Here is a 26,875-nt window from a genome sequence, read left to right as displayed (position 1 = left end):
AATCACGATGCTCTGGTATACAATTTTATTATTTATGCCAGTTTAACAGTTTAATAGGTCTACAGGTCTACAGGTCTGAATTCCGGTATGTTAAAAGTATTATTAAGAATCCCATCCTCAAGCCAGTTCATCATCGTCTCCCATTCCCATGACACGTCGTTCAGCCAGATCGCGGATCTTGTCCTCTAGGACACCACGTCCATAACGCTGTGCAATCTTTGCGGCCGCCTCAAGCATTTTACCGTTGCGGTCCGTCATCAAGGCGACCAGCTGTAGCGCCTTCATACCACGCTCCTCGCCCTCTCTGCATTCAATGGCCAGCATTTGCAGCAAGTTCTTATCCAAGTCGAGCTCCCTCCGCGCCAAGTCAGAGCGCTGGCTTGCCGTCGCATTGGTCGACGAGAGAAGATCGCGGAAGAGGGACAAAAGTACGTTTCCACGTACGAATGATTCCTCGAAACGGGCACCCTCGGCTGCCGTGTCTTCGGGTTCGTTTGAATCCTTCGGAAGAGCACTGGCAACCGGGATCTGGAAGTCGAATTCACTGAGCAGCGGCCGTGGGAAGTAAGGGTTCTTGTCGCCACCCTTGAGAATGATACAGTGGAACTTGTCTTGTGCAACAGCCACTGGCCAGTATGTTTCTTCTTTCCGCCCTCCTGCGAGACGTGCCATTTGCTTCGTATCCAGAAGTGGTACCCATCGGGCTTGGCCGGGTATGCGCCAGTGTTGCAAAACTAGTAGGACGCCAGTCGAGTCGTAGATACAAGGATCCTAAGAACATGGTTAATTCCATAGCCAACCCTTCTGTTTGATGGCGCTTACCCCATTATCAGAGAAGAAAACACTCTGTAGTGAAGCCCCTTCCGGAAGGGCGACAGTGTCTTCGTTTTGGCAAATCTCGTCGCGCTTGACATTCTCCACCGTGTATCGTAAGGTCGCGTGGCCATCAATCCCTATAGGGCCGTTTCCGATACTCATAATGTAGTCGCGCCAGGCCGCGCAAGTCACGGCTTGGCTCTTCTGTCGATACACCTTGAAAGGAGTTCCAAAGAGAGTGTACACTCGAACATAGTCCTTTGATGTCACAGCGACAATGTATGAATCGCTGAGTGCGAGAGCTGATAACGAGCATCAGTAGGATAATTAGATTGAGTATAGTCCTTTGAAGTCTTACCTCGAATTTGTTCTCCCTCGGGCAATTCAGTCCGCCAGTCCGCTCGCGCAGTCCACGTCTCGTGTGGCCGGTAGAAAATAGTGGCTGGACTACCATCCGAAGGATTATTGGCAAAAAGTGTTCCGTTGTCATCTATACCAGATCAGGCAAAATTCCAACACAAAAAGACAGGATAAGCGGAAAACTCACTCAGACAAGCCTTGTCGTACATATATGGATCAGTGAAGTGGAAATCTCGATGAGCTTCTCGGTCATAGAATTCCACAGTAACAGTGTGATGTGTCTCCTGGTCCACCGTCCAGACAGCTCCCGTCAAGTTCAGGCCTAGCCAAGTTAGCAAATCCAGTTCAATGAAGTTGGAACAAGAACATACAAAGATATCTCCTACTTCCAGCCCAAGGCGTGCTACCGGGTTGAAGAGGCGGATGGGCCTTGGGCTTCTCAGAGCCAGAGTAAAGGCGCTTGTTACTAGTGCCGCCGACATCGTCGAGATCATCGTGTGGCCGCTTGCCATACAGATTTAACTCTTCATCTGCATAGCCAGCCCCATCATCATCCTCAACAAAATCCATCATCTGGTCATCTCCACCAAGGATATCATCCAGCGAGTCTGGGGTTCCTCTTCTCGCCGCTCGCTGGATGGCCTCTTTGGAACGCTCCGCCAGTGTGGTTCGCCCAACATTGTTGGAGATCTCACCTAGAGGCCCGGGCAAGATGGGAGCAGCCTGCAGCGGTTTCTGCAGCAGAGACTCGTGATCCTTCGGCACAAAGTTATCGTAGATGAAAAGCTCTCCGTCTGAAGTCGTGAATGAAAGTGAGTTCTTGGTCGGGTGCCAGGATAGGTTCACGACATTTCCAAACTCGTATCGCTGCAAGATCTTTTGTGTCTTCGCCTCCCATAGCACAATATATCCATCTGCCGCTGTAGACGCCAGAAGAGATCCGTTCGGGGCCCAGCTCAAGGCCGTGATGTCGCCGGTATGGCCGCCAGTAAATGTTTTCTCTTTCTTCCATTCCGAGGTTGAGTAAATAGAGATATCTCTGGTCGCTTCCGCAGAAGCAAATGCAGTACCATCGGGATGCCACACTGCTCTCGATGTCGCCTCGGCGTCTGGCTCCAGTCGTCGAATCACTCCATCGAGTTTGCGGACTAGCTCCGGCTCCTCTTCGTGCATGGAGTATACATATAGAATTCCATCTGTTCCGGATACTGTCGCATATCGGCCACTGGGATCAAATGTGACATGCTTCGTTCCCTTGGACTGTTCCCGAAGATATTTGACTTGCGTCATGTCGTCGACTTTCACAATCTTGACTGTGAGTTCACTAGCCCACCAATGTTAGCATCCAATCCCCTGTCTGGCACAATCCATGCAAGACTTACTCGCTTGCTACCGCCACCCATTCCCCGTCTCTCGTCACTGCAATGTCCCTGACTGGCAAAGCACAACGTACAAGCAAGTTTTGCATCTTGCCCGACATAATGTCGTACTTCCAGACTGTCCCATCCTCGGCACCCATGATGAAAGACCGATTCTAGCAATCCTGTCAGTTCCTTCGGCGGATCCTGGGTCTTCTGTTCCAACATACCGTAGCACCAATGCCGAAATGCGCGTCAACACCTTCGTCGATGGTCTTGGGCTCTCCATCTTCGCCGACCGTATAGATACGAATTGCCGAGTTGGAGCCACCAGTAATAATCCGTCGTCCGTCAGGTGTGTAGGCCAGTATCGTTGCGCCAGGTGTGTCTATGTGAATGCCGCGTTGTCAGTAACTATTGTAGTTTCCCAAAGTCATCAGCATGACTTACGGGCTGGGCGCCCCCGCGGGCGGAGAGGATCGAAACTCATTGCAAACGAGGCCTGACGTAGATAATTCAATCAAGTTTCAATTAGAAAGTCTGGAGCATCGTTCAATCTTAATCTGGTGGATCGCAAATGGCCAGGGATCTACAAGGTCAGACGCGTTCGCGCTACCTAGGTACGCGCCTTAATTGATTTAACCTGATTGGGTAATATGATAGGGCTCAGGGCTCAGGGTAAGGGCCCCATATCTTCCAGACATTTCAAGGTTCGATGGATCGAAGGTCATATTGTTGAATATTGAATTTGTATATGAAATAAATTCTATGTGCTGGCACCTCCAGCCGTTAAGAAATCAAAGTCTGCTCCCTCTTGTGCTTGATTCACCGATCGCTCATACAACCCGCGGTAGCCTCTCCTCTGCCTTCTTGCCTGTGTTTCTCCTACAAGACTATGTCTGCGTTTCTCGATTCGAGTCTGCAATACTGCCTCGGAAATTTCCAAGTGCAACTTCCTAGCCTCGATATCGCAAATAATCAAGTCACCGGTCTCCACCACCCCAAATGGTGACTCTGGCAGCGCAGCTTCAGGCGAGATATGGAGGATAATGGTTCCGCCCGCGGTCCCTGACATTCGACCATCCGAAAGTCGTAGCATATCCTTAACCCCCGCCTCTGCTAGCTTCTTTGGAATCGGTATAAGACCAGCCTCTGGCATACCTGGATTGCCAACCGGACCAATGTTTTTCAGGACCAGCACACTATCCTTCGTCACAAAAAGGTTTGGATCATCGATCCGCTGAGCAAGGTCAGCCGAATTCTCAAATACTACAGCCGGTCCAGTGTGAGAGAGTAAGTGCCGATACTTTGAAGCCGAGGCTTTAAGTACCGCTCCGTCTGGGGCAAGATTGCCACGCAGAACAGCCAGGGATGACCCGGGGAACAAGGGGTCTGACATTGGCCGAATAATCTGTTGCGCAAAGGAAAGTCGCTTGGATTGGGACGCATCGAGAACCTCACCCAGCGTTTGCCCAGTAACTGTCATAGCAGATAAATGGAGCAGGGGTCGAAGCACCTGCAACAGCGCCATCATGCCTCCTGCATTGTGGAAATCATTCATATAGTTATCTCCACTCGGCTTGAGATCAATTAACAGTGGGGTTTTGCGGCCAATCTCCTCAATAGTATCTAGAGTGATGACTCCCTGCAGTTCTGGATGCCTATTTGCAATGGCGAGCAGATGAACGACGGCATTTGTTGAACCCCCGATAGCCTGGAGCACGGTGATGGCATTCCAGAATGATTCCTTTGTCAAGATTTCTTGTGGCTTTCTCTTAGACTTTGCAATTGCAACTGCATTTGCGCCAGTCTCCTCGGCAATTCGCAGTCTCGCGGACGATACTGCTGGTGCAGTTGCGCCCCGGAGCGGCATCATTCCCAACGCCGCAGTCACACAAGCCATTGTACTAGCAGTTCCCATGACACCGCATGTTCCTATCTGAACGAGTAACCATTGTGATTAGCGAACTAAATGGCCTTGTATCTGATGGGAGGGCATCTACACATACCGTTGGAGCAAGCTCTTCGTTGATGGCCGAGATTTCCTCCACGTCAATTTCACCCGCTCGAAAAGCTGCCCAATTGTTTCGGCAATCAGTGCAGGCTCCAATACGCTGGCCGCGGTGGCTCCCTGGCAGCATTGGACCGGTAATCAGTGGTAGGATTGGCTTGTTGGCAGAGATGCCACCCATCAATTGAGCAGGAACAGTTTTATCACACCCTAAATTCGTTTAGCGGCTATTCTCACATAACAGGAAAACAATGCAAAAATAAAACGATTGGAACTCACCCCCGATCATTATACAAGCATCCAACGGCTGGGCCCGGATCATCTCCTCGGTATCCATGCTCATAAGATTGCGCAAGAACATGCTGGTCGGATGCGAGAATGATTCGGCAACACTAATGGTAGGAAATTCTATTGCTAGTCCCCCATTGAGTTGCACACCGCGCTTGGCAGCCTCAATGAGCTGGGGCACATTGGCATGGCAGGGATTGAACCCCGAGAAAGTGTTGATAATACCCACGATTGGACGTGAAAGCGCATCTTCTGAATATCCTAGTGCCTTGATAAACACTTTGCGGAGAAAGAGAGAGAAATGGGGATCTCCATAGGATGTTAGACCCTGGCGAAGTCCAGATGTGGAAGTGATTGGGGTTGTGAGATCGTAGTCTTTGTTGGGATCCTGTTCGTCCATTTCGATTTGAATAGTAGAGGAATTTAGGAACTATCGAAGAACTAATTTGTATAGCCTTAATTAGGTGACTTATATATCCCCCTCCCCTTAGTGGATGGAGTCATCGGTGCAAGGCCGATCCGGATATTTATCCGAGCCGAGTATATATGTCGTCTTATATAGAATTAGAGTAAATGTAAATTTTATAAGGCTCTCTATAATAAAATGCCATCCGATGCTCCAATGCAATCTATACCCTCAACTTCATCTTCACCCGCAGCTCCTTAGTCGGTCGGAAAGCGCCCCAGCTAGTCTTGTGTCCTGGAACTGAGAGGAATTTACCACTTGTGGGCTCAATATCCCACAATGCCACAATGCCAGCAGTGAAAGTCAAGATAGCTCGCTCGGTGAAGCCATTGTTTGTCGACCCATACAACCCCTCCGCAAAGGGAGCAAGGATGGTTGGATCAGCCCGTTGTTTTCCCGTTGCAGGATCAGTCACGAGAAATCGTAGGGGATCATATTGCTCCGGGTTTGAGAAGTATCGAGCATCGTGGTGATAGGCACCATGGGGCACAACGATATCTTCGCCCTTTGCAATCTTGTATGTACGGGGCTCCGTCAGACCATAGGCGGCTTCTTCTGTCGACTCGGAAAGTGTCACATCAGACGCCAGCTTCTTGAATGAAATTCCTGCTGAATGAAGGCGCACAGTCTCGTAGTAACACGCTTTGAACAGCGGGCAAGATGTGAGCACTTTTTCAATATTCAGAGAGAGACGAGGAGGTTCATCGAAGGGGAAACCCGTTTCCTCGCGAGTTGGTCTAGAAGCCACCACGTAAGAGGCGATCTCTTTGCGGACTTGATCGAGAAGTGAAGGTTCGGCAAAGAGATGAGTAATTGTCCAAAAAGTGATCTTGGTCGTGTGTTCGATCAGATCATAATACAGAGACAAGTGCCCTGCAGCACTAGCGCCTGGAGATAGCTCCAATTTTCGGAAAGTCCGCATCCTATCTTGGACCAGTTCAGAGACATCGTCAAGATCACGCAGTTCAATTCCGGCGTCAATCCCATCGTCCCAAGCAGTAAAAGCTCGGTGAAAGATCGAGAAAATATGGCGAAGCCGATCACTCGCCGCATGCCCTGCTGAAGCCGCTGGATGAGGGGCCCAGCGAGGAGTGCCAGTGAACAATGTCACAAAGCAATCGTCGATTCTTCCAAGGTCTTCTGAGAGATTAGGGAAATTCTCCACGAATGCCTCACCCATCAGGAAAGTAGAAGTGACGTGACCAATGAAATTGCTCACGAGTGCAAACAAATTGGCTTCGCAAACTGTCTGGTCTCCTCCATCGGGAAGTTCAACTCCACTGGTTCCACGCTCCCAGGGGTATTGGTCAACAATGCTCCGGCAGAAGCTCACCAGATTCGGCATGTCGCGCTGCACCAAACGGATAATAGTTGATGAAGATTCAGTGACAAAAACCTCTTCGTTGAGAATGGTAGAAGCCTTGTCGCTAAGTCCTTGATTACGATCTAAATCCAGATTGCGGATGAGGCTGCGGTCGCCAAAGACGTTTTGCAGAGCCTGATCGAGCACCTGGTTGCGTGACGTGGCAGCTTTGGCAGAGAAAACAGTCTTCATCATAGATGGAGAAGCTACAGCATTATGCTTCACACCGCGAATGTAAATGCCGAAGACAGGCTCATTCATAGATTCTCTATAATCCCATTAGCAGGCGCGGAGGATGGCAATATAGTGAAAGACCAACCGGGTTCTTGTAAAGAAGGTAACATGATTCCATAGGAAGGCAGGGCCATGTCCAATCCAGGGAAACCAATAAGGTGCTAGTCGCACCTGTGATTTTGACGGGTCTCGATCACGTCGACTTTGAAGCCCCGAGATAATCCGTGTTGCGATGCATACGAACACCACAACAGCAAAAACCGTTGACCAATTTACACCGAAATATCTCTCACGGATGGCCTGTATAAGACCCAAGGTTTCGTACCTCTCCATTGTGGTCGAATCAATGCCCAAAACAAACCTTGCTATGCAAGATAACACGGTTTTACAGCGCCAGCACCCACTCAAGGGCTCGAGGTAGATAATAGGGTATGACAGACAATTTGAATTGATTCCAGAGAATTTCAATTAATATATCCAGATGAAGGGTGAAGGGACACGATGGCAAGCGGAGGCCGGGGTCTTTTTCTGGCTTACTAAGCTCAAAGTCGTTTCTATTTTTGTTGATTTTTATTGATTTTCAATATTTTCAAATCAGATTTTGATTTCTTTCTATATAATGATGGGAAATTCTCAGATTATAATGTGAATAATCGGATCAATGTTGATATTACTTGGTTCGCGTTTATACTTCTCTCAGACCGACAACAGATCTATACCCAGGATAAATTTGAAGTCATAAAACAAGAGTCAAGCAAAGAAAGGACTGGATCCAGTACCATAGTGTTATCAATAATGGAGTGGTATTGAGATGAGATTGATATAGTAGTGGCTAAAAGCTCAATTCTCCTTCTGCAAAAACTTTGACAAGGCAGCACTTTCACTCTCATACTTGAGAATCTTCGATTGCGATCCGTGAACTTTGCGAAGAAGCCACTCGATCCGCGATGTTAGCTCCCAGGGGTGTTTTGGCAGCGATCCAAGAACCTGCAGCTCCTCCTCATACTTCGTGATACTTGAATTCTCGTTGCCGATGAGTTGTGAGAGAATTAACAGATCAAGGCGGCCCTGCAGGGTCTTGTTCGCAACTAGACGTTGGAAAGCAGCGTGATACACAGGTTTGCCCGGCTTGACGTATCGTGGGAATCCTTTGTCGGTTCCGATGGAGACGAGCTCTGCTTGCTCTAGTGCCCGGAGAGTGGCCTCGCCGTTGTCCTTGAATATATCGTCGAGGAGGACTTTGTTGTACAACAGGCTTCCATCCTTGGAGTGGGCTATAGACTTGATCAGATGCCACGCCTGTTCACGGGTCCATTGAGGTGCAATCGAATCTGTTCCGATGATGAAGATCTTCAGAATTTCAGACGCCGACTGTTCGATAATACGGTCCACGGCAGCTATACACTAGTGAATAAAATTCTCGAGGTAGAATAAAAGATAGACTTACCTTCAGGGGTCTCTCCGGCCTCAATTCGATGAGCCATGAACTCCAAGTCAGTAACTCGACCACCCAGCACCTTGATACAATAATCCAAGCCACGAAGCGTCTCTTTGCGCCTTGCATTCTGTTCATCGTCACCACCGCCTGCCTCTGCATTCAGATGGCTCAACACGAAACGACGACCAACTTCGAGCGAGCAGTCACCCAAAGCAATTGTGCGGAACACTTGATTAGGCATGGCTTTGCTCAATGGCTTTGCAAAAGAGGCATCAGTCGTCAAGAAGATGACATGGGCGATGTTTGCGGATGTCAGACCAGCCGCCCATTCAGTAAGTTTGTCGAGCACGACACTGTCGCCCGCGTCATAGAGGAAATTTTCAATTACAACGACAGGTCTCACCTCCGGATGAGCCTCCAGGTATTCATCTTCGGACATGTTGAAGTCCTTGTCGTCCTTTCGTCTACCTTCCAAGGCGACTCGCTTCATAGCGACACCAGTATTCTGCCAGATCTTGCTCAACTGCGCATCTAGTGTCTCGGAGAAGCCAGCCTTGGTGCCAATCATTCCCTGTGCAGCAAGATCAATGAAGCTGCTGATGCTGTTCATCCAAGAGAAGATCGGCCGGTAGCCGACCTGAGCGGCTGCTCGTGAGATCTTGGATGTATCACCCCGAGCATCTTGAATTTGCTTGCAGTCAATGATGACCTTATACTTGTGCTCTTTCAGAGCTTGTTCCAAAACCAACTCGCGTTTCCCTGAGCCCCGGGGACCATGGATAATAATGAAGGTCTCGGCTGTCTCCGTTAACCAGGCTCGCAATTGCGCAATCTCTGTTTGTCGATCTTCCCAGATAGCCGCTAGACCTCGCGGGTCCGACTTTCGCTTCCCAAATGAGAACATGCTCGCTTTGCTGGCTTGTTTGCGAACCCACTGCAGCACTGGATTCTCTTCACTCTGGAGCGACGACTTGATTTTGAGCGTGATGAAGAACGTGCGAATTGGATCGAATATGATAACCGTAATAGTAGCTATCAGAGCAGCTATAGCAGGAATCACCAGTCTCGGATGGTTCAAAATCCAATCCTTGATCATAAACAGCTTGATCTTGCGCTCGTAGTTGATCTTGAACCTTGTACCGGACTTGCCACCCCCTGCTTCTTCGGAGACAATAAATCCGTGCATGCAGTTTCTTGCCATCACGGCGAACCGAGGGCGCTCGAATCGCAGAACTGCATATCGTGGTTCGACCTTCGAATCCGAGGGCTGTGTTTGGATGTCCAGAAGTTTGCCGTAAGGTCGAAACATTGAGTATAGGGACTCTTGGGTTAATTCGGCCGCTGAGTTATCTGGGGACGTTGGCAAGAATTCCACCTTTAGGGTCTGGCTTGGGATTCGATAGAGGTCTTCGATCCACGGCGTTCCGCGAACAAGGTCTGCATCGACTTTGAGGATCGGATTGAACCAAGGCTTAATGGGATTGGTTTTCAAATGCTCCTTGATTGCATTTTGGATACTTTCATTGCTGATGTCTGACTTGAGCGCATACTTCACGAATGCGCCTCCCTCTTTGTACCTTGTTACGACATCTTTGATCTCCAGATCTAGGTCTCTGGGCAAAGCTCGTTGAACAATACGAGTCGGGTCAGCTGCCGCTAGTCCTGGGTTGTTGACTCGTGCCAAAAACCCCTCGAGAGGCTGGATATGGCTGAGGGGTCCCCGCAGCAGCCATTGTAATCGGTGCGGAAATATATCTAGAGCTAGTTAGAGGGTAGACATGATGGTTTGCAATAAATCAGCGCTCACTATTGACATAGATAATCCCTTCGTTTTCTCCTACTGAAATATGCCCCGACTTGATAGAAGATGTGCATCGTATCGTCGAGCGTCCCCAAGGCGGAGGTCTCCACCCCCGGGACGCACTGGCGCTAATATGAGAGCGTGTCGGAGACCAAAGGGCCAACGGACCTTTTGATAAGGGTGTCGATCTCATTCTGCTCACAGAGACATACCGAATAAAGAAGAAGAAAAAAGCTTGCAAGAGCGATCAAGTAGTGTGAATCGACTTGCCAAATTAATGACGTCGGTCCGTGACTGGTTATCTGAGTCACATGACATCTTGATTACCGCGAAAAAGATAACCTCGCGATTTCAAGTTGTCGCGATAGATCCACCAATTCTTTTCTTTCGCAAAACAAAATGGGCTGGCTGTGGGGATCAAGTCCTAAGGATGTTTCCAAGGATATTCCCAAGGATATTCCATCCACAATTCCTACAGAACCAGCAAAACAGAATGCACCACCGAAGACCTTGACTCCCGACGAACAAGCCGACTTGGAATTCAACCAAATCCTGGCCGATCTTAGAGCTGAGGATGCGTCGCTCTCAAAACGAACTGGGCTTACCCCCGATGGCAATCCATCGCCAGAATCGCAAACACCTTCATCACCCATCTCTCCCGAGTCCCTCTACCAAGATACCATGTCCTGCCGCAATGCCTTCGACTACGCTTTCTTCTGTCAGTCTTTCGGAGGCCAATTTGTGAATGTTTATCGATATGGAGAACTACGGTCATGCAGCGATCACTGGGATAATCTATGGCTGTGTATGAAGACACGAACTTGGCCGGAAGATTTGCGCAGGAGAGAGATCCGAGACCACAACCGGAAGAAATCGATTAAGTACAAGACAGGCCCCAGCAGTGAGGATGTCTGGGATGTGCGGCTAGACCCAGCCAAAGACTCGTTCAAGGGAGATTTTGCCGCAATGTGGCAGGAGATGAAGGCTGAAGATGAAGCAGCGAAACAACAGGCGGAACAGACGGTTTCATGATATCCCTTGTTTCTCTCTTCTCTTCTTGTTACGATATGTAGATATACACCCTTTTGTTTCATTTACTCATGTATAATATGATACTCTCCATTTCCTCTGTGTATCGGCGTTTGTTCGATGGTCATATGGAGGACCCTGCGGATCCGCATATAGCGCTTTAGAGCTGTTTCTTGTTACACTGTATGGTATTATCTGCTCGGAATTCCTCAGATATGTCTTTACGTGGGTTCTATAACTATGCCCCAAGATCTATAAAATTACTGAAGGGAGAGAACATTTGAATAATGCTGAAGTAGATTGATTGAGTCAAAACGTCCCAAGGGATGCTTGAAAAACGCCGTATAAATGAATGACCTAAAAATTAGAAGAAAGAGGTAGCGAAGAGCTCATAACTAGCCCGTAGACACAATAGATATGTCTCGGGACATCAAAAAGGAAACCCAAACCATACTTACCTCATATTCTTTCATAGCATTGGGCATAGACTGGGTAGCTGTGAGTAGCCGTCGTGCATATAAAAGCTCAACTGTGGAGCAAGCTTGGAAGACCTATTGTTAAGAATAATTCGACAAGTTAGCATCCAGCAATTCAATGGAAGATAGGTAACCAAGGTGATGTTCTCCAATTCTCTAGTTGCCCAATCCAAACTTCGTTCTTTTATTACTGTGCATCTTCCTCCTTTATAGACTGGAGCCGTGTCTTAATGTGCTTCCTTACTCGATCTTCAATTTCCGCTATCCTAGCATTGACAGAACTATTGCTGCCCGTGCTGCACGTAGAGGAGACCACACTAGCCGTAGATGAAGGAGTGACCTTTCGCAGAGTTACAGTCTCAATCCTCGGATCGGCATCGAGGTTCAACTTTTTGCTGAGTCTCTTTACCTTAGGGCTAGTGGGATGGTCAACAGTGAGCTTGGCCATGGCGGCAGTGATATCAGCGATATCAGATGAACCGGACGCAACAGGAGTAGATCGACCGCCCAGGTTCCCGGGATGGGAGGTGAGAGGCCTGGCACGACCTCCGGTCCCTGTGGGGTTCTTGTGCATCTTTGTTCGTAGGCTACCCTCGACACTCCTACCGCGCCCCGATACTCGACCATCATTATAGTGGCGGATGGAACGTCGCTCGCCGTCGACCTCGCGGTCAGTGATGAAGCCGTTTGGATTGAGATCGCTCGCAGCCTCGGTTGTCTTGTTGGCTTCGTTGCCCATGGTTGCGATGGCTAGGACCTGTGAATCTGTGAAATAGGTAAGCTGGATTAGTTAAAATGATTGCATGGAATGGACCGAAAAAGCAAGGGATATAAGGACGGTTATATAGTTTAGCCATCAAAGCCATGCAAGTTTAACAAGGGGAAGTTGTCAAAGAAAGAAGCATAAAGACATTGTTGACTCTTCTTTCTCACAAAGACATCGAGAGCCTCAAAGAAAAGGAGGCATCCAGCTTTGTAGGCGAATTTGAAATAATGATGGAACATAGTCGGATTTGCAGAAAAGCTATGTACAGCAGAAATAGAGAGATCACCGAATGGCAGACGCTCTAAACACCTTGCAGACCCTGGGGGAAGAAAAAAAAAACGCTGAAGCAAAAAAAAAAAAAATAAAGTAAAACGTAGAAAGCCAAACTCAAGAAAGCGCAGTACTGAAGCCTTTTTTTTCATTCGCGCAGAGAACCAACACCATGGAATCCAGTCTATGCCTCAAGTTTATCCCATTTGATGGACTTTCCCGCATCGAAATGAAACTTTTATTGTGATAATGGCCGTCAAAGTCGTAAACATGTCCCGCATCGCCGCTAACTCAAGCAGCAACCTCAGTGGGTTGGGGAACAGAGTCGATAGCAGGACGACGGACGATACCACCGGTGACTGGGAGCTGGGAGCTGGTTCCGCTGAGGAAAGAATCCACTTCGCGAGCACACTGGCGACCTTCGTTGATACCCCTGGAATTATATTAGTAAATTGCTAGTCATAAGAAAATTGGACGAAAACTCACCAGACAATCAAAGACTGTCCACGGCGACAGTCACCTGCCGCATAGACACCGGGAATGTTCGTCGAGTAGTGGCCGGGAGGAGTCTTGATGTTCTTGCGAGGATCAAGCTCAATATCTTCACCAAAGACACGATCCTCGGGACCCAAGAATCCCATAGATAGGAGGACAAGGTCAGCGGGGAAAAATTGCTCGCTGCCCTCGACGGTCTTCATGTCCCAGCCGCCGGTGGCGCTCTTGGCCCACTCAACCCGGACAGTGTTGATGCCCTTGACGCGGTTGTTGCCATCGTCAACGAACTCGGTCGACATGACACAGTACTCACGTGGGTCCTTGCCCATGTGCGTCTTGACCTCGGTGTGACCATAGTCGACACGGTAGATACGGGGCCACTGAGGCCAGGGATTGTCACGGGCACGCTCTGGGGGAGGCTGGGGCAACAACTCGAAGTTGGTCACCGACTTGGCACCATGGCGGACAGAGGTACCAATACAATCGTTGCCGGTATCACCACCACCAATGACGACGACATGCTTGTCCTTAGCAGAGATGTATTCGCCATCTGAAAGACCAGAGTCGAGGAGGGACTTGGTGTTCTTATGCAAGAACTGCATGGCAAAGTGCACACCATCCAATTCACGACCAGTGACCTTGAGATCACGCGCAACAGTGGCGCCAGTGGCAACAATGACAGCATCGTTTGTGGCACGGAGAGATTGCAGAGAAACCTCGCAGTCAGGGCCAACAGCAGTGCCTGCAACGAACTTGATACCTTCGGCGGCCATGAGGTCGATACGGCGCTGGACAACCTTCTTGTCAAGTTTCATGTTGGGGATACCATACATAAGAAGACCACCCATTCGGTCGGCACGCTCATAAACGGTGACACTGTGACCAGCGCGGTTAAGCTGATCAGCAGCAGCCAAGCCAGCAGGCCCAGAGCCGATGATAGAAATGGTCTTGCCAGAGCGGGTCTTAGGGGGCAGGGAACCATCCAGCCCATCTCGAATCCACGGTCAATGATCGCGCACTCGATGGATTTGATACCGACGGGGTCTTCGTTGATGCCTAGAACACAGGAGCCTTCGCAGGGTGCAGGGCAGACACGACCAGTGAACTCGGGGAAGTTGTTGGTCATGAGCAGACGGTTCAAAGCATCTTGCCACTGATTTTGGAACACCAATTCGTTCCATTTAGGAATGATGTTGGAAATGGGACAGCCAGTGTCGGACTGGCAGAATGGAACACCACAGTCCATACAACGGGCCGACTGGTATTTGAGCTCGTCCTCGCTGAGGCGGTGGGAGATCTCGCCCCAGTCGCGAGTACGGGTTGTTGCGTTGCGGTACTTTTCACTGCGGCGGCTGTACTTCATGAAACCTCTTGTTTTGTCCAAGATCAATGCGGATCGCTTTTTCTCAGTCTTCGAATCGCTAATGCTGTCTTCAATATCCAGCAAGTCAGTCTTCTTGGAGTCATCGGCCTTGGCCTTCTCGGCTTTGACCTTAGTGCTAGGAAGCTGAGGAAGAGTGAATTCGGCCTTCTTCGCAGCCTCCGCCTTGGCAGCCTCTTCCTCCATGACGCGCTTGTAGTCGGTTGGCAGAACCTTGACGAAGTGGGGGAGAGCACGAGTAAAGTCGAGCAGGATGCGAGCAGCCAACTCAGAGCCAGTGTAATGGTGATGGTCTTCAACCAAACCACGAACAAAGGCAATCTCCGATGGGTCTTCGATACTGGAGATCTCAACCATCTCCAAGTTGACCTTGGAATGGAAGTCCTGGTTCTTATCCAGAACGTAGGCAATACCACCAGACATACCAGCAGCGAAGTTGCGGCCAGTGGGTCCGAGGTTGAGTACACGACCACCAGTCATGTACTCACATCCGTGGTCACCAACACCCTCAACGACGACAGTGGCACCAGAGTTACGGACAGCAAAACGCTCAGCAGCCATACCACGGAAGTAGCAAGTTCCGCGGGTGGCACCGTAAAGACAGGTATTACCGACGATGACGTTTTCTTCAGCCTTGAAAGCGGCTCCGCGCGGGGGGTAGACGATGAGACGGCCACCAGAGAGACCCTTGCCGACATAGTCGTTGGCATCACCTTCAAGCTCAAGGGTGACACCGGGGGCGAGGAAGGCACCAAAGGACTGACCAGCAGAGCCCTTAATGTTCGCGTGGATGGTATCTTGAGGAAGACCAGCTTCGCCATAACGTCTGCTGATCTGATAGGAGAGAGTAGCACCCAAAGCACGGTCGGTGTTAACGATATCACATTCAATTCGACAAGGTAGACCCTTCTCGAGAGCGAGCTCCGATTCAGCAATCAACTTGTTGTCCAAGCGGGTGTGGAGGCGGTGATCCTGCTTGCGAACATTGTAGGTAGCGACTCCAGGGCGAAGTGAGTGAGCGGGTGTCAGGATGAGTGACAGGTCAATTCGTTCCTGCTTGACATTACGAATATCGTCCCGAACCTTGAGCAGCTCAGCACGACCGACCATCTCGTTGACTGAACGAATACCCAGCCTGGCCATGATAGCACGCATCTCGTTGGCGACATAGTAGAAGAAGTTGATAACATGCTCCGGTGTACCCTTGAATTTCTGCCTCAGTTCGGGATCCTGAGTCGCGATACCAACAGGGCAGGTATTCAAATGACATTTCTAGGGGAAATATATTTGTTAGTAGGCCGCTCGTCAAGAAATCAAAGACTGAATGTACTCACTCTCATCATAATGCATCCTAATGCGATCAAAGGAGTTGTGGCAAACCCATATTCTTCCGCTCCAAGCAGACAGGCGATAGCAAGGTCACGGCCGGTACGAATTTGGCCATCAGTCTGGACCACAACACGACCACGAAGATCGTTCAGAACCAGAGTTTGATGAGTCTCTGCAAGACCCAATTCCCATGGAAGACCGGCATACTTGATACCGGTCCAGCGCGAGGCACCGGTACCACCATCATGACCAGAGATCAAGATGTGATCAGCCTTGGCCTTGGCCACACCAGAGGCGACAATACCAACACCAACCTCAGATACGAGCTTGACGGAGACACGAGCTCGAGGATTAGAGCACTTGAGATCGTAGATAAGTTGCTTCAAATCTTCAATGGAGTAGATATCGTGGTGCGGGGGCGGGGAGATAAGACCGACTCCCGGTGTGGAGAACCGAGTGCGAGCAATGGGGCCGACGACCTTGTGGCCAGGTAATTCACCACCCTCACCGGGCTTGGCACCCTGGGCCATCTTGATTTGCAGTTCATCGGCGTCGGCTAGGTAGTTGGATGTCACACCGAATCGACCAGAAGCAATCTGCTTGATGGCGGATCGCATCGTGTCGCCGTTCTCCATTCTCTTGCTACGCTCGGCATCTTCGCCACCCTCGCCAGTGTTGGACTTGCCGCCCAAGCGGTTCATGGCAATGGCAATTGTCGAGTGGGATTCCATGGAGATGGATCCGTAGGACATGGCACCGGTCACGAAGCGACGGACAATTTCGGTCCAAGGCTCGACTTGGTCAATGGGAATAGGCGTACGCTGGTCGAAATCGAAGTCCAGCATTCCACGCAAAGTACAGTTCTTGATCTGTTCATGTGCGGACTTGGCGTAGGCCTCGTAGGACTTGTCATTCTTGGTGCGAACGGCATCCTGCACGTTGGCAATGCTAGTGGGATCGTTGATATGGGCCTCTCCTCCATCACGCCAGTGGTACTCGCCGGATTCGGGCAGACCGGGAACTTCGACAATTGGACGCGAAGGGTACCCACGCTCGTGGAAGGCGAAAGCATCCTGGGCGATCAGATCAAATGTGATACCACGGATGCGACTAGCAGTACCAGAGAAGCAGCGATCGATAACGCTGTCGTCGATGCCAAGGGCTTCGAAAATCTGGGCACCTTTGTAGGACTGGAGAGTAGAGATACCCATCTTACTCATGACCTTGAGGATACCACCATCACAGGATGACTTGTAGTTCTGAACAACCTTCTCATCGGGGATGTCCTTGCGGATCAACTTCTCCCGGTTCATCTTGAGAATACATTCTAGCGCCAGGTAAGGGTTAATGGCATCGGCACCATATCCTAGCAGAACACAGTGGTGGTGGACCTCGCGAGCCTCAGCAGTTTCAACTGCCAGGGCGGCAAGCGATCTCCACTTGTTTCGGACGAGATGGTGGTGCACCAGACCGGTAGCCAACAAGGCAGAGACTGGAACGCGGTCGGCGGATGTAGCACGGTCGGAGAGAATGATGACCTTGTCGCCATTCTGGATAGCTTCAGTGGCACCATCGCAGATGGAATCGAGTGCTTCAATATAACCAGCAGTGCCCTTGCTCTTCTCGAATGTGATATCGATGGTTCGCACAGTCCAATCCTTGTGGGCTATGTTGACATTCTTCAAAGCATTGAACTCGGGAATGCTCAGGATAGGAGAGGGAAGACGCAGGCGGTGACATTGCGAAGGGTCCATTTCAAGCAGGTTTCCCTGAGGACCGACGTAACATTCGAGGGACATAACTACAGCTTCTCTGATAGGGTCAATGGGAGGGTTTGTGACCTGAGCAAAGAGCTGGCGGAAGTACTCGTAGAGTAGGCGAGGCTGTTGGGCAATACAGGCGAGAGGTGCATCATTGCCCATAGAACCCAAAGCTTCCTTGGAGTCTGCGGCCATAGGGCCAAGAATCAAGCTGACTTGTTCAAAGGAGTACCCGAATACTCGGAGGCGAGGGTCGTTCTGAATGGTGTTGTTATCCAGAGCAAAAGAAAGATCAACGTTGGAGTCAAGAAGCATCTTATTGATAGCAGGGAGTTTCAGAAGCCCCTTGTCCAGCCAGCCGGCAAAGTCATGGCGGTGGGCAACAGTCTGCTTGAGCTCAGCGTCATCAATGATCCGCCCAGCCACGGTATCAACCAGAAGCATCTTTCCAGGCTGCAAGCGACCCTTTTGAACGACTCTCTCGGGGTCAATATCAATAGCACCGACCTCGGAAGCACAGACAATGCGGTCATCGTCCATTACGTAGAAACGGCAGGGACGGAGACCGTTACGGTCAAGATTAGCACCGCAATAGCGTCCATCGGAGAAAGTGAAAAGAGCTGGGCCATCCCAAGGTTCCATCTGACAGGCAGCCCACTCGTAAAAAGCGGACTTGGCTGGATCCATGGCTGGGTTGTCCTGCCAGGCCTCGGGGATCATAATCATCACTGCCTCGGGAAGAGACAGAACGCCGTTGATCATGAGTAGTTCAAGCACGTTATCAAACGCAGCCGAGTCGGAACCACCGTCCTCAACAATAGGGTAAAGCTTGTCAAGCTCCTCACCGAAGACCTCTGACCGCAGGACACCCTCTCGTGCGCGCATCCAGTTTTTATTTCCTCGCAAGGTGTTGATTTCACCGTTATGGGCAGCCCATCGTAGGGGTTGGGCACGATCCCAGGATGGGAATGTGTTGGTAGAGAACCGAGAGTGTACTAGGGCAAAGTGGCCCTCGTAGTCTACGTTCACTAAATCGTGGTAGTACGTGTACACTTGAACGGGAGAGAGTTGACCCTTGTAGACGATGTTCCGGTTGCTGAGAGAGCAGAGGTAGAACCAGTTTCCGAGGCCTATCACATGGGTGGCACGCTTTCGTAGAACGTACAGCTGAAGCTCAAAAGTTCTCTCGTCGAACTTTTCAGTGTCAGTGATCTCCGGCTTGTTGCCTTCACCATATGCCGATTTCAAGACCACAAATGGCTGCATAATAATGGGCTCTCGAGAGAGTGCGGCAGGACCAAGAATAGTTGAATCCCGGGGCACTTCACGCCATCCAAGAACGCGCAAGCCAAGTGTCGTGGCCAGTTCCTCAAACCCTGCTATGGACTGCTTGAGGGCCTCCTCATCGGGCTTAAAGAACAAGTTGCCGACAGCATATTGTCCCAACGGGGGGAGATCCACACCCACCTCACGGGCGAAGTTCTTAATGAAGAACTTGTGTGGAATACTGGTCATTACACCAGCACCGTCACCGTCCCGCGCATCAGAGCCAACGGCTCCTCTGTGGGTCATGTTGCATAGCAGATTGCGGGCTGTTCAATTCCTATCAGCTTCATTTGTTCTGACATTGAGCTCCAAGAACAGAAAACTGGCACTTACCATCGCTAACAATCTTGTGGCTTGGCTTGCCCTTGATGTGACTGATTTGTCCGTCAGAATTGGGTTGGTCCTCATGTCTCCAATTGGGGGCCCAGTCTTAGGGAATTTGACTCACGCGGCGAAGCCTACACCACAGGCATCCTTCTCATATTCAGGGTCGTACAGACCTTGCCGCTCAGGCAGAGCATTGGCCCAGCCATAACCCTTTTTGGGTTGGTACTGAGAATACTCATGAGGAGCCTGTTCTTCACTTATATCTTTGCCATAGAGCTCCTCCAAGTTAAGACCCATTCTTCCGCCGGGAGCCGACAGAGAATGGAATGGTAACTGAAGGGAATGGTTTCTAGGAAGAGACCCCACCGATTTGGGGGTTGGCAGTTGCCGATGTCGTCACAGGGTGTCGCAGCGCGGGTGAGGGAGGAACAAACGTGTCAATGATCACCCAGCTTCTCCGAAAGAGTTGAAGATAGAAGAGGGGGGAAAGGTAAAAGGAGAACTAGAGAATAAAAGGAGGGGGAGAGGGAGAGAGGGAAAAAAAAAAAGGATGGGCGATTACGGCGGGACAGCAGGTCCGGGGATTGCAAGCCCCGATGTACCCAAAAAGGGAAATTTACAATGGTGGGGGAGGTCTACCGTGGCAAATAGGTGAAAGCAGCCAAGAGAACGGTAAGGGGAGGTCAAGTGCAAGAAATATGAGAAAGAATAAGTGAAACATGCAACATGCTACACTGCTACATACAATGCTACAACATGCCACCTTAGGAAGCTCTCTACTGTGAACATCAGACATTTGAACATGGGAAATAACCTTAGTAGACGGAAACAGAAGAGCATTCCAGGGAAGTAATGATAATCATTATGATTACGGAGTGCAAATCATCCCAAGATAAGCATCACTCGACCAATCAGAATAAAGACTTTACGAGGATTAGCTCCTTACTACGTCAACCAACTTTAGTACATGCTATATACTATATTACCTAGTATACTATATTTATTGTTATATTATATATTATATATTATATACTTATACTACTTCAGACATCTATTTGTTATATTTATGTCCACCCTATTCTCTATTCTCTAATTCTCTCCAAAGCTCAAACAAGGTCTAGTGGGCCGGGCGGCCCCATAGGCCCATAGGCCCGTAGACCCATAAAAAGATTAGAGCTGCTCATTGGACATATACATACGAACAGAGGTATAAAGTACATACTCCCGTACCAGAAATAAGGCAATCCTCACATATTGGAGGGAGTCCTGGGTACATGGGGTGCACTCCCCAGTGGGGCAAAGATGTAGTGCTTATTCCATTTGGTTTCGAGCCGCTGGTTTGCATTTAGTCTGCATACCTTTCTGCAGGAGGGGGAACTTGAAAAAGTACTAAACCATCCCAAGCAAAAGTACCGATTTAAATAAGAAGGACATCTTTATATTCAAGATGATACAGAAAAGATACAAAAAAAAAGGTATGTCAAGGAAAACAAGTAAATTATTAATTGGACACCTTAAAAGACATCCATGGATGATGCATAAATACCTGTAACGGTACTCCTCCATACACATCCGACAACGGCCTTGGAAGTCCCCTGTCCCGGGTTTTCCCTCTCTATCATCTTCTTGGCTTGTAGATGCCAGCATAGCCCGATTTCGGGCCCTGAACCGTTTGCGGATTGGTGGCCATTTTCCCTGGCTCATTCTTTGAGGTCATCTAAACTGCTTATCATCGTTCTGTCCAAATTACCTGCCCGTTTACTCGCTGGGATTGCCTCCAGTACCCTCAGGATTACATATGTATGGGGATTCAGCCGTTGATTGATCGGAATGCATGCTTCCCCATGTTTTACATTTCATTTATGCTTTACCCCATTGTATAACTTGGAGTTAAATAGAGTCCGGAGGAAAGTGACCCGTCTAGACATGTGAAGATCTATACATATGTAGATAAGGTAAATGATGATAATGAGAATACATAACTCTGATTTCTCAAAGGATCTCTTCTCCTTTTTTCGCCTGTCTACTATAGTGTCAGCCCATTACAATATACAGATGTACATCACTATTATCGGGTGAAACAGGACGAGTATAATCCTAATACCTTATAGTTCACATCGGACATCACTATGTCCAAAGCCCCTATGCAATGTATGTAATGTATACCGTAATATTTCACCTGGTCTACCAGACCCGGAACCAGATCAGAGTGGATATCACATGATCCCCGCCTTTTCTCTGCCAATCAACGTCAGGATGAAAGTAAGAAAACAACATCAAACGTCATGATTTCGGGGAAAGCTACAGCAGGTGTTAACCCGGCTTTTCCCGGATATCCTCTTGTCCACTTTAGGTTCACCGGGTTGACCGCTGGCATCGGGTAATTCCGGAAAGAAATATTAAGACATTGGCAGAAATCTTTATATATTTATTGACTATGATAGAGCTTAATCACTCAAACTAATATTAAGTTGATTTTGGATGCACCCTAACACCTCCTTCTCACAGTGTACAACTTTAGAACCGCATCGAAGTTTCTAGGCATCGCAATTGAAATATCGGTGAAGCGCCATCTCACTTCCTCCTGTATTCAGGTCTTGGGAGTTGGATTTCGCACCAGGTAGGTCCCAGTAGTCATTTGGCTGAGAGCTCACATCTCCACTGGCTGGTCCTAGATTTATGCATCGTAGTACGGAGTACATATGCAGTGCCTGTAGCTAAGGGCCCAGATTAATAAACGGCCAGCATTATAATTGGCTGGGTTTTGTTCTTGAATTAGGGGAGGAGATTGCTAGTTTGCCTTGGACTGAAGCTACTACATAGTACACTTCCTTATTTTAAACAAAATTCAGACTGATGCTTAGATCCGTATAGAGTGTCATTTAAAGCTATAAATGTTTTCAATGTTAATAGGAGATAGTATGTGGAATATAATAAGGCTCAATTTGCTAGAGGATATATATATATGATGATATATGATGATATATACTTTATATACTTTATATACTATAGCTCTGAATGTAGTAAATTGAAGCATCATACAAAGTAGGTATGTATATATAGGGTTGGGATATTCCCCGCATAGTTGAATTGATTGGCTGTGGAGCTCTGGCCTTTTCTGCGCGCTTTCCCCGTTGGACCTTTCCAAGGTTGATTATACCGCCTATATTGACATCTCCAATTGCTTCTCTATATCTTCTTCTTTCCAACATTAAATCCCACACGCGTCGTGAAGTCCTAGCACCAGTGGCCACTCCACTCGCCGTACCATAAACGAACCGCTACTTAAAAGCACTGCTACAAAGCGCCGTATTTGCAAGTCGCAGGACATCCCCACAAAGCTCCATGAGCAGAGATACCTCAGAATAGCCCTGGAGGCACCAGGGTATTCCCAAATCCGACATTGTCATTGAAACAATCATTGCAACGATGTTCACCCTTTCATCCATCACCCCGCGCGACGTAAGTGCCAGGCTCTGGCGATCCAAGCTTCTCAAACAGCCCTGGAGGATACTAACAATTCGATAGTCCCACGAACTTTGGTTCGGATCTTCCCAACCATATCGCTCCACCTCCGATCAACAAGCTGGCGACAATTCCGCTGCAAACCACCTCGCCCGACGCAATGCCAACGGCACGTCCAGCAGTAATCGCTCATTCATGCCATCCCGCTCTTCTGCCAACACAATCGCTACATTAGCCGCAGAAGAACGCTCGCTACGCGCTCGAAAAATGAACATCGCGTCGTTCGGATACTCATGGATCAAGCCGGCGGGATGTGCGAGAACAATGCTCGGTATGAAAGAGGAGGAAGCGGAGCGCGAAGAGGCACTACAGGCGGCTGCGGCTGAGATGGAAGCTGCAGAGGGAGAAGGAATCATGGAGGATGACATGGGAATTCAGAGAGGGGAAGTAGAAGAGGACGAAGGCGTGGAACGCGATTTGGATGACGATATCCCCAACGCGGAGGAGGAGGCCTCAGGTCTTATCGAGGAAGGCGAAGAAGGGCTTGAGGAAGATGACATCAGCGATCAAGGAGAATACATGGAGCGTGACTTGGATGATGACATCCCTGAAGGGTTCGCCGATGATGACTATGAGGGCTCAGGCCTGTATGATGACGATGACGAAGAGGACAATTTCGATAATCAGCCTGATCTAGATGCGGAGATACCTGCCGCCGACGGTGAGAGTGTGAGTGAAGGCATGACGCGCGACCTCGACGATGATATTCCCGATGCTGCAGAGCAAGTCTCGGGGCAGGAAGGGGAATGGCAGCACACAGACAGCGAAGAAGACCTGAGTGATGAGGAAGAGGAAAACGAACCCAGTATCATTCAAACCAGGTTTGCCGAGAACTTCCGCACCAGCACGCCAAACAGTCGTGGTGGCTTACCTCCACCTCCGACTCTGCGCCGCGAGCCCGAGACTGAAGCCCAGCGCCGTTTCCTCAATCGCTGGAGCGGTGGTGGCGATGCGTTTGATTCTAGCAACATGCTTTACAGCGACGAAGACCTGCGCGCATCCATAACCAGTCAGGGCAGCCGACGAAGCGGGTTTGCGAGAAGGTTCCCGCGACACATCGGTGGGCCTAGGGATAGTCTGAACTAGAAAGGCTATTCAAAATGAGGGTATACTTGTTCAATTTCCTCTACGGCGTTTTGTGTCAGCATGAAAATATGGATCTCGGGGGGTCTGCCTTGGGAGTTTTGATGGCAGCTTATGATACCTATTCTATTAGCAAATTCAATGAACATGACTTCAAACGCGTTCTGAAGTAAACATCCACAGTCCCAGAAAGTACATATGTAAAGTTCAACTAGAATGGTTTGTTGTACTAGGTCAATCCCTGTATATTGTTTTATATGCATTATGTACGGTTTACTTCAAACATCTTCCAAAATCAAAGCCAGAAATAACCTAACCATCGTCGGATCACATTAGACAATTTTCCTGAATTATCTCCGGAGATGAATACCAGGCAGATCCACAACGTGCCGACCCAGAAATCGGTACATGTCCGACATCTGAGCCCATGGCAGGGGTTTGCATATACATAGCTCAAAGAACCCATAGTCCCAGAACACCTCGTAGCGCCAAAGCCAAGATTCCCATGCTGAAGATATTGATAAGTCATGTGCGTGGCTCGATCCATATGAGATCAAGTAAAAGAGCAAGTCGCTGGGTTTTGCGAGAAGTAAGACGAGAGATTAAAGATGATAAAGACGAGAAATTGGGCGTGGTCGACATGGTATAGAGCGCGAGTGCACATCTTAGAGAGACAGCAAGGGTATACGTTCAGAATATCCACACATAGAAGAACAGGAGGAAGACAGCGAAAAAGAAGCCGAGCCAGACTCGCCAGCCGACGCCGGTGCTCTCGGCCATGCGAAGCATGCGGTTCATATTCCCGCGGAGTCGGACTCGGGTGTTATCGAATGAATCGTTGAGATCGGTCATGTGTGCGGTATCTCGGATTTCATCACCAATTGCAAGTGTGATCTAGATGGTTTTCCTGTCAGCGGTTGTCATTTCAAATGACCACCTGCTTTTGCTGGGTCTGGAGGTATGGGCGCGAGGCTTCTTACATTCTTCAACATTTTTACCTTGGCGCTGATACCCTCAACTTCAGCATCATTTTGTGACTCGAGAGATGAGAGAACTGCATCGGAGTAGTGTCCCCTATAGCAAAGCCTTGGTTAGCAACTATACATACATCCTCAGAAGAACGTCCGCCGATCTCAATAGATCATGAGCCACTCAACGCACTTTTTGTCGGGCGATGCACTCTGATATCCCGCTCCAACTGCACCGCTACTCGCAGGACCATTAGGTGCTGGACTGGAGTAGCCTCCGTACCCGTATCCACCTGGTTGTTGGGCAGGCGATCTGCTAGCTTGGCGAGAGTCGCCACCGTATTGATCGAAGAGAGACGAAGAGGCGCGGGGATCACGTTGACGCGGAAATCTATTTAGATTACTGCTGCATTAGCTGACTGAAGAACAGCCCATAATGAACCGAGAGATTGATGGTGGAACTATACCGTGAAGCCATGACGGTCGCGGAATGTAGCTAGAGTTCGCGACGAAGGAAGAGGAGGAACATAAATTGCAGATAGATAATTTGTTCAACGGTAATCGAGCATTTCGCAAAGGTCAAAATCCAAGACGATCACTGTTTGAGTCGTTGATGCTTGCGGAGATAAAAACATCAAGGTGGCCATAGCGTTATCATTCGCCGAACAGCACGTGATAGCCCAAGTACTGGAAATCGACACGCGAGATACACAGCAGTTGTGGTTCATATGGGAATCTGTTTATTGTCAATTTAATCATTTGGGATTGATTACGATGGGATACAATGGGCAAAGCATTGCTCATTCCAAGTTATAGCCCTAGAGATATGGATCCATTTGTTCTACAAATTACATCATCATAGGCTGAACATCGGCCAACCCATAGTCAATAGATTAAGTGTATATTAGCGGGGTTGGAAAAAGAACTCCGAAGAGATATTCATTGATTCATTGTCATCACAGAACCGCGAGACATGTTATGGACACACGCGAAAAAAAACACCGTGGACCGATCCGTGGCGCCTATCGTTCAAAGCAATTCCATGCCACCCGGAAGTTTTGTATTCATCGAGCTTAGTCGCGCATCTGATCATCATCGTTGGTCTGGTTGTCCTCGCGGCTCTCATATTCCTCATCATCATCCTCGTCATCCTCCATCTCATCGGTGGAAATCTTGGAGTAGTCGATGACCTTGCCGCGTGTGCGGCGGCCACCCTGGATGATATTGCTCTGATCGATGGGGTCGTTGAGGTTGTCTTGTGTGTCATCCTCCTCGTCTATGAACAGAAAGGGTCAGTATGAAGGCAATTGATGGTCGTTCTGGCGCATGTAGTCATTCAGACATGGGTTGCTTGGGTGATAGTGGGGGTACATACCATTGTCGGCCTAGTAACACGCAAGAAAGTCAGCATAAAAGAAGTAGTTGGGCGTGGAAATTGCAGACTCACGATCTCATTCTCGCTCTCAGACTCGCTTTCCTCGTCCATGCTCATATCTGGCGTGGGGTCAGCCTTGCCCTTGCCCTTGGCGAAGGCTTCCTGGTTGGAGTTGGAAATAGTCGCCTGGTCAGCCATAATGAGATTTATTTAGAGTGGATGAAGAATTGTAGGAAGGATGGTTGGTGGGAAGGGGGCAAGTGGAATTTAAAAGACGGTCTGCAAAGTAAGGTCTCCCCCTCGAACCAAAACAACCTGTAAGGGCGATCTCGCCGTCTGATTGGCTACCACGGGTGCTCAAACCCCGTGACAAATCTTGCCCTGAGGCATCAAGTACAAGTACCAACTGAAAATGAATTGAAAGAGCAAAGTAAGCAAGCTGTTAGAAATTGCCTACATAGCAAGATAAACATATCTAACTTGTTCATATGGGCAGGTGATAGCCCCAGGCCATCAACGATCTTACAACATACTAGGGCGCTTCTTTTGTCTGCATTTGTAAAGTGTAAGGAGGCAAATTTCATAGTAGAATTCATGATATCAGCTATTCCTTTACCGAATTAAGAAAGC

The 26,875-nt window shown here is 49.1% G+C and overlaps 10 protein-coding genes across 10 annotated transcripts; 2 read left to right on the top strand and 8 right to left on the bottom strand.

Moving 5' to 3' along the window:
- Window positions 1-117: 117 nt before the first annotated feature.
- N7471_009609 (Mcl1 family WD40 repeat domain-containing protein) lies at window positions 118-3,024 on the bottom strand (the record flags this gene model as incomplete). Its single annotated transcript, XM_057282328.1, has 8 exons — window positions 118-771; window positions 823-1,118; window positions 1,175-1,306; window positions 1,364-1,498; window positions 1,548-2,500; window positions 2,559-2,710; window positions 2,765-2,922; window positions 2,985-3,024. 8 exons carry the CDS (start codon window positions 3,022-3,024, stop codon window positions 118-120), a joined length of 2,520 nt encoding a protein of 839 aa, XP_057133211.1.
- A 276-nt stretch (window positions 3,025-3,300) lies between these two features.
- On the bottom strand, window positions 3,301-5,233 carry ilv3C (putative dihydroxy-acid dehydratase; the record flags this gene model as incomplete). Its single annotated transcript, XM_057282327.1, has 3 exons — window positions 3,301-4,473; window positions 4,544-4,755; window positions 4,825-5,233. 3 exons carry the CDS (start codon window positions 5,231-5,233, stop codon window positions 3,301-3,303), a joined length of 1,794 nt encoding a protein of 597 aa, XP_057133210.1.
- Window positions 5,234-5,462: 229 nt separating this feature from the next.
- Window positions 5,463-6,923, bottom strand: N7471_009607 (uncharacterized protein; the record flags this gene model as incomplete). The annotated part of the gene is made up of 1 exon (XM_057282326.1): window positions 5,463-6,923. One exon carries the CDS (start codon window positions 6,921-6,923, stop codon window positions 5,463-5,465), a length of 1,461 nt encoding a protein of 486 aa, XP_057133209.1.
- Window positions 6,924-7,736: 813 nt separating this feature from the next.
- Window positions 7,737-10,328, bottom strand: yme2 (uncharacterized protein; the record flags this gene model as incomplete). Its single annotated transcript, XM_057282325.1, has 3 exons — window positions 7,737-8,293; window positions 8,344-10,089; window positions 10,142-10,328. 3 exons carry the CDS (start codon window positions 10,326-10,328, stop codon window positions 7,737-7,739), a joined length of 2,490 nt encoding a protein of 829 aa, XP_057133208.1.
- Window positions 10,329-10,534: 206 nt separating this feature from the next.
- N7471_009605 (EMI1 family protein) lies at window positions 10,535-11,167 on the top strand (the record flags this gene model as incomplete). The annotated part of the gene is made up of 1 exon (XM_057282324.1): window positions 10,535-11,167. The coding sequence occupies one exon, from the start codon at window positions 10,535-10,537 to the stop codon at window positions 11,165-11,167; it is 633 nt and encodes a 210-aa protein (XP_057133207.1).
- Window positions 11,168-11,827: 660 nt separating this feature from the next.
- On the bottom strand, window positions 11,828-12,379 carry N7471_009604 (uncharacterized protein; the record flags this gene model as incomplete). Its single annotated transcript, XM_057282323.1, has 1 exon — window positions 11,828-12,379. One exon carries the CDS (start codon window positions 12,377-12,379, stop codon window positions 11,828-11,830), a length of 552 nt encoding a protein of 183 aa, XP_057133206.1.
- A 178-nt stretch (window positions 12,380-12,557) lies between these two features.
- N7471_009603 (glutamate synthase (NADH)) lies at window positions 12,558-19,656 on the bottom strand. The gene is given in 6 exon segments (XM_057282322.1): window positions 12,558-13,109; window positions 13,163-14,133; window positions 14,151-15,824; window positions 15,887-19,233; window positions 19,301-19,341; window positions 19,416-19,656. 6 exon segments carry the CDS (start codon window positions 19,589-19,591, stop codon window positions 12,968-12,970), a joined length of 6,351 nt encoding a protein of 2,116 aa, XP_057133205.1. The 5' UTR covers window positions 19,592-19,656; the 3' UTR covers window positions 12,558-12,967.
- A 3,067-nt stretch (window positions 19,657-22,723) lies between these two features.
- Window positions 22,724-23,905, top strand: N7471_009602 (uncharacterized protein; the record flags this gene model as incomplete). The annotated part of the gene is made up of 2 exons (XM_057282321.1): window positions 22,724-22,756; window positions 22,823-23,905. The coding sequence occupies 2 exons, from the start codon at window positions 22,724-22,726 to the stop codon at window positions 23,903-23,905; spliced, it is 1,116 nt and encodes a 371-aa protein (XP_057133204.1).
- Window positions 23,906-24,158: 253 nt separating this feature from the next.
- Window positions 24,159-25,477, bottom strand: N7471_009601 (SNARE domain- containing protein). Its single transcript, XM_057282320.1, has 4 exons — window positions 25,338-25,477; window positions 25,064-25,261; window positions 24,883-24,976; window positions 24,159-24,796 (listed from the first exon to the last, which is right to left on the bottom strand). Exons 1-4 carry the CDS (start codon window positions 25,346-25,348, stop codon window positions 24,593-24,595), a joined length of 507 nt encoding a protein of 168 aa, XP_057133203.1. The 5' UTR covers window positions 25,349-25,477; the 3' UTR covers window positions 24,159-24,592.
- Window positions 25,478-25,943: 466 nt separating this feature from the next.
- N7471_009600 (histone H2A.Z-specific chaperone CHZ1) lies at window positions 25,944-26,443 on the bottom strand (the record flags this gene model as incomplete). Its single annotated transcript, XM_057282319.1, has 3 exons — window positions 25,944-26,146; window positions 26,246-26,255; window positions 26,318-26,443. 3 exons carry the CDS (start codon window positions 26,441-26,443, stop codon window positions 25,944-25,946), a joined length of 339 nt encoding a protein of 112 aa, XP_057133202.1.
- Between the last annotated feature and the right edge of the window lie 432 nt (window positions 26,444-26,875).

This window comes from Penicillium samsonianum (assembly GCF_028829775.1).
Source record: "Penicillium samsonianum strain IBT 33392 chromosome Unknown utg000005l_segment0_segment0, whole genome shotgun sequence".
In the NCBI taxonomy this organism is placed as follows: Eukaryota; Fungi; Ascomycota; class Eurotiomycetes; order Eurotiales; family Aspergillaceae; genus Penicillium; species Penicillium samsonianum.
This window is presented reverse-complemented; position numbering and strand designations above follow the sequence as displayed.